This window comes from Euphorbia lathyris, chromosome 3, assembly GCF_963576675.1.
Source record: "Euphorbia lathyris chromosome 3, ddEupLath1.1, whole genome shotgun sequence".
Lineage (NCBI taxonomy): Eukaryota > Viridiplantae > Streptophyta > Magnoliopsida > Malpighiales > Euphorbiaceae > Euphorbia > Euphorbia lathyris.
The window spans coordinates 63608385-63614909 of NC_088912.1; the positions used below are offsets into that span (position 1 = coordinate 63608385).

A 6525-nucleotide genomic window follows, 5' to 3' on the forward strand; every position below is an offset into this window, starting at 1 on the left:
TTCCACCACTTAATCTTAGTCTCCACTTGTGGTGTTCGTTTTCTTATACATTTCTTACTTCGAAAATCAAGCACCACTACTCTATGTTGGGTTGTCGTACTCTCACCAGGGATCACCTTACAATCAATATAACTCTTTCTCCAAGCACTCCTTACTAAGAAGAAGTCAATTTGGCTCGCATTATCGCCACTCCTATAAGTCACTAAGTGGGATGTTCTCTTCATAAACCATGTGTTCATGATACTCAAGTCATAGACTGATGCGAATTCCAAAATATCATTTCCTGCTTCATTCTTATCTCCAAAATCATATCCTCCATGAACACTCTCAAACCCATCTCGCCTAGAATCCACGTGTCCATTGAGATCACCCCCCAGTACAATCTTTTCATTCCTGGGAACCTGTTGCACCACTTCCTCTAAGTCCTCCCAAAAAGCTTGTCTTATAGAGACATCTAATCCTATTTGTGGTGCATATGCACTGATGACATTCACAACCTCATCCCATATCACTAGCTTAACACTCATAATTCTATCGCTCTTCCTAGACACTGCTACTACATCATCAATATACTCCCGATCAATAAGAATACCTACTCCATTTCTACCCTTATCCTTTCTTGAGTACCAAAGCTTATAACCCCAAGGAGCTATCTCTCTAGCTTTGGCTCCAACCCACTTGGTTTCTTGTAGGCACATTATATTTATTCTCCTCCTCTTCATAACATCTACAATTTCAACTAATCTTCCTGTCAAAGAACCTATGTTCCATGTCCCAAAGTGTAACCTACTACCCTTACCCATACCCCTACCATTACCGTGGACTAGCTTATTTACCCGCAACCCTTGCATATTTGACACCACCCCCGGGTCCTGGGGTGGCGCACCGCTTCGGGGCGACGACCTAGCAACCCTTGCACATTTATCACTACACCCGGGTCTAGGAAGTGCAGCACGTCGCTGAGTAGGGAACGCCCCCACGATATTTATATTGTGGTTCATGTCATAAGATGTGGCTAAGTTTTACGCTGACCGCCACAAACCTACCGCAACCCTCCTCCTTTGCCCGGGCTTGGGACCGGCTGTAAAGGCCACCAAGTGACCCTCACAGGCGGAGTTTAGATGAAAATGAAAAAGAGAAAAAAAAAATCAATGACCACCGCATCCACCAATAACTGAGCATGGTTTATGAGGTTTTATTTTATTGGCAAGTTGTGGCTCTAACAAGAGTATTAAACTATAGTTTCCTATAGTAATTAGAGGAGAATTCGAGTTGGATTCGATAATAGATTTTAATGTAGTTGAGTCAGGGATAGAGATATGAATGAACAATATCTTACTTGAGTTCTCATATTATTTAGCATTTAAGAAAATAAATTGCATAGATAGACTATTTTAACACATCAAAAGAAATCGCATTCACAACAATTGCAAATCAGAGATTAAAAGAGAGCTTTTTAATGGTTTTTTCGTGCGTTATTATTGTTGTATAAGATATGATAATTTATATGTGCAACTTTAGATTGGTAGCCAACTTTGTGTCTATTTGCATCACATGAACGATTTTCAGAATAAGATATTGGCAAATGTTATGAAGTATAAGAGTGATTTTTTACTTATTTCTGGAATTAAATTATGGTGTAAATGAAAAAAAAAATTGTTGGGTTCTGCAACATTTAATTTATTACTGCAAATCTTTGTAGTTTCTTAAATATAGGTTTCATTTCATTTTATTATTCATGACACAAAATCATTTGATAATCCTCATATGCAAGTTCAGTTTCTTTGTTTGAATTCAACTCTAAATTCAGCTTTGTCCAACATATTATTTTAGTTCTTTTGCTATTTATTTTGTACATTTGAATCTCTTAATTAACTTGAAAGCATGAAAACGATATAATCTTGAATTACCCAATAATATTAGTTTAATTTTGTTTTATTGCAAGAGAAATGGACGGCTAAAGGTCATGTGGAGGTGACCCTATTTTTATCCATCACCCTAAGATCCTATTACATGGCTTGGTAAAAACTCATTCCTTCATCTTCATCTTCATCTTCATCTTCATCTTCATTTTTCTTTTCCTTTTCTTTTCTCATTGATTTCCACCGACAAAAATATGCATTTTTTCTTCTCTTACAATTAGTTGTTAATACTACTATTTTGACTTTTTAATTTTATAAAGCCATTAATTTTTTAAACATTGGATTAGGTTGGATTACCTTGAGTTTGAGTTCTTAAGTGAATTTTTCAAATTATAATTGTTACTGATGAGAATAAAAAGAGATTTTTTTTTTATTGTTCCAAATTTCAAATTACTAGATGTATAATTTTATGTCCATTTAATTAAATATATATGAAGATAATGTTAGATATGTAAATAATCCTAAATAATAGGATTTTTCTAAATAATAGGATTATTTACGTATCTAACAGATAAAAATGAGTTTTTTTGTTTTCAAAGGTAAAGCTATTATTTTTTATTTTTTTAAAGGTAATTTAAATTTTATATTATAATTGGAGTAGATGAGGATAAAAATATGTTTTTTTTCATTTATTTTAAATATTGAATTACTAAACTATATATATCTTGGATATTTGTCTTTTCGGGGGTGCTAACCTGGTTGGGATTTCCGTTAGGCTAGGTCCGTATTTCAATTAAAAAAAGAATAATTTATTATGCCCATTTTATTAGATACGCATGAAAATACAAACGAATTTCTTTGTTTTTTTTCCAATTATAACTGAAATGAGGGTTAATTTAGCATTTAAAGTTGACTGTCAGGTTCAATTTAGTCTAAATCGAAGTTTAGGTATCAACTCATTAATAAGTTGGTAATATTTGACAATATCGTCTAAATTAGACTTGTTCATGGGCTGGACCGAACCAGATTCGGACCTGACCTAATCGGACTTGACATATATTTTGCTTTGTCCAAGCCCAGCCCAGTCCGAATTATATTCACATCGAACTCGGACCGGACTGGACTGGATTAAAGATTCTAATTCTCAAGCCCAGCCCAGCCCAACCCGTCGAACTAATATATAAATTAAAAATCAAATTAACTATAACTATAAAAAAAATCCAACTAAAAATTAATAAATTAGTGTTAAAAAAAGTCCCTGAATGCGAGGTGAAAGAGAGCTCAGTCACAAACTTAAATTTGTATGCAATTGTACTGGTCAATTGTAGTGTTTAACTTTAAATCTGTATTCAATTTTAGTTTTAACAATTATTAACTGTTAGTTAATATATATATATAAAGGCGGGCCAGACCGGATTAACTCGGGTTTTTAAACAAATCCCAAATCCAACCCATTTTATGTGCAGGTTTGTTTGGGTTCAGACCGAACTGCACCAAATGACGAATATATGTATCCAAGCCTAACCCATATAAGACGGGCTTAGGCGGAGCAACGGATCTATGAACAGGTCTAATCTAAATACAATCAATTTTAATACCAAAAAATTTATAATATTCAGACTAATTTGCTAAATATTATTAACTTCATGACTGTGTTGATACTTAAACTTTAATTTGGATTAAAGTGAACAACTAAACAATTAGTAAAACATATCTTCGACATCTGACTACATAATAAATGACATCCATATGTTTATAACTTAATTTAATATTTCATGTTAAAATTATATGGTCTAATATAGTAAAATCATGTAATCCATATATTGCACGGACGTAAATCTAGTTACCTTAATATTTGTTTAATTAAGTTAAAAGGATAATAAATTGATGTTGCGTAAGAAGCACCATGAAGATAGAAGAAAAATAGAGGATTGTCCAATAGAGAAGAAGATGAGTTAAATAATGCTGATTAAAATGACAATTTAGAGTTCTTTTATCTCCGATGTTGTTCAACAGACATGGATCTTATTATCAGATAAGTTTGATATTGTCTTGTCTTTTGACAAGTTGCTTCTATGACATCATCAAGTAATCGCTCTGAAAAATACATTCTAGCTAAGATGGAAGTTTTCCAAACAAATCTCAGTCCTCAACCAGCCGATGTCATAGCTATCAAAAAAGTTTTAAGTTGAATTAAACTGTATCACTCAGTAAAAAAATTCAAATTCAATTAAATTATCCCATCATAGTCAAAACAATTCAAATAGTTTAGAATGAAGATCATTCGTATTTAGTTGATATTATTTCTAATTGTATTTATTTATTACAAGATTTAAAACTATATTTTATCGCCTCTAAATGTTCAGACATGGTTTATGTCTGAGTGGTATCAATATCGTTTCAAGTTAATAAAACTTTGATATTAAAAGGATATAATAGTCATTTGGCTCAAGAGAAAATGATATACAAGGAAGGAGGAACCACTTGAACCCACATTTGCTATATACATCAAGCCCTGTTTATATAATAGGGTTGAGATTCTGTGGGTGGGTTTTCAGCTCTCAATTAATTTACATTTACATAATTTATTTTATTTACAATTATATATGTTTTTAAAGATCTTAAATGTAAGGATTAATATGAGAAGTATAGTCACGAATCCCAGCTCCTTCCCATCCCATCCACTCTTCCCACATGTCCCAATCTGGGTCGTCCATTCCTCTCAATGGCTCATCTATCCCTTCATCACATGCTTCATATGACTGCAACATTTGTGATTCATCTGCTTCCCCTCTCAAGTTACTCATCACTACCTGCATTTTCAACCCCAAAATTAATTATTATTTAATAGGTGGACCTAAAAGGGCATTCATGGGCCATATATCGAAATTAATTATTGCTTCCATCAATGCTTTTATTGTTTGCAATCACAATGGAATGGATTCTACTAAACATCTTCAATATTTATTTGTGTTGTCCTTCAAACAAGAACCACTGTTCCGATTCATACAATTATGCAATTAAATCCCATTAATTCTATCATCAAAATTAATTGTTGGTTATCAGATTGGCCAGAATATCAAATTGCAAACTCTGATCGCACTGTTATGTACACACTATCCAGATTCGTTTTCCCCAAAAGACGCCGGTGACCACTATTTGAAATTTTGAAGACTAATCGCACGTATATGGAAACTAAATCCCTTCTTCCCCGATCAACGCCGTACACTATTCTACATTAAAACTAAATCCATTCCTCCAATAAAAGTTCCAAAATAAAATACACAAAAATAGGAGAGAGAGAGAGAGGGAAGAATTGGTACTTACATCATAGGCTTCGTTAATCCGGGTAAATTGCACGCCACAATTGTTTCCTCTGCAGACATCGGGATGATACTGGAGAAAAAACAAAATACCAAAATCAATCACCATTAATTAACAGAAAAGAAGCAGAAAAACGGAAGAGAAGATGAAACCTGCAAAGCAAGCTGCCTGAAGGCTTTTTTGACCTCAGATTCAGATGCACCAGGCTGGATCCTGAGAGTCTTGTAAGGATCCGCCACATAAGAAGGTGAAGACGAAGAAGAAACACAGAAAAACTTGACTCCGTCTTTCACCAGATTATTATTCTTCTTCTTCCGATTCTTCATCTGAAACCAAGACGTCGAAGAACCAGCGCAACCATTTCCTCCAATCATACCAACAGAAGCACAAGCCATCTCAATTGACGCTTACAAAATCCAATTCTTGAAATAAATAAATAAAATCTGAAAACAGTGGGCTCAAAAACAAAACAAGGGATAGGAAAAAAATATATATATAAAAAAAATGGAAGATAAAGGAAGGGATAAGGTAGACTGTGCAAAAATGGCGTAGAGTTGTATATTTATAGAGGAGAGAGAGGGGAAAAGGGATTTTATAATATCCAATTTTATCTTCTGTTATGACGGTGGTGACGTGTCATTGTTTCTAGAGATAAACAGCTATAATTTCTCGTTAAACAGTGCTGTTCTTATCTTCGCTTGCCCGATCCTAGTCAGATTAGCACAAACCATTTTCCTTTTCTTTCACTATCTTTTTTCAATTATAATTAGAATTTCGCACTTCTTTTATTACCTAAATACATTAAATGCCCTGAACCTGTTCAAATTTTTTGATTGGTCTCTTAATTTTTATATTATTTCATTAGCATTAATTTTCTTAAATAACCTATTGAATCACGTGATTATATTTAGAGTGGATTAAACCCCTTAGAGTCTGAGGATATAATTTCTAATCTAGGAATGATTAGGAATTATTTCCTTGGCTATTTTTAACTCATGGTTAAAAATAGCCTTCATTACGGTGCTCAATGCACCGTAATGAATAAAAAACTTTTATTCATTTATTCATTATGGCGGCAAAGACGCTGTAATGGAATAAATGGTTGCAGGAATCCATTAGATTCCTGCAACGTTATGGATTCCTGCAACGTTGGTGGTGGCTTCCCTCAAGCCACTGCGAACTCTTATTTAAAAAAAAAAAATACTTTTTATAAAATAGATATAGTTTTTAGGTATATAAAATAATTAATATTTATTATTTACATAAATAAATTTTTATATTAAATAATTTTTATGTAAATAATTTATTATAAAGATAAGGTGTAAAAATATGTCTAATG

The 6525-nt window shown here is 33.0% G+C and overlaps 1 protein-coding gene across 1 annotated transcript; it reads right to left on the reverse strand.

The window, feature by feature from the left end:
• Window positions 1–4277: 4277 nt before the first annotated feature.
• LOC136224067 (chaperone protein dnaJ 8, chloroplastic) lies at window positions 4278–5737 on the reverse strand. The gene is made up of 3 exons (XM_066012311.1): window positions 5339–5737; window positions 5190–5258; window positions 4278–4675 (listed from the first exon to the last, which is right to left on the reverse strand). The coding sequence occupies exons 1-3, from the start codon at window positions 5579–5581 to the stop codon at window positions 4484–4486; spliced, it is 504 nt and encodes a 167-aa protein (XP_065868383.1). The 5' UTR covers window positions 5582–5737; the 3' UTR covers window positions 4278–4483.
• Window positions 5738–6525: the final 788 nt, after the last annotated feature.

What these genes read in the sequence shown, in the direction of transcription:
- LOC136224067 (XM_066012311.1), bottom strand. Translation starts at nt 5,581, where the DNA reads ATGGCTTGTGCTTCTGTTGGTATGATTGGAGGAAATGGTTGCGCTGGT. An exon ending in TCAGGCAGCTTGCTTTGCAG is followed by an intron (nt 5,259 to 5,338) that starts GTTTCATCTTCT and finishes TTTTTTCTCCAG; the next exon opens with TATCATCCCGATGTCTGCAG. An exon ending in GGATTAACGAAGCCTATGAT is followed by an intron (nt 4,676 to 5,189) that starts GTAAGTACCAAT and finishes TTGAAAATGCAG; the next exon opens with GTAGTGATGAGTAACTTGAG.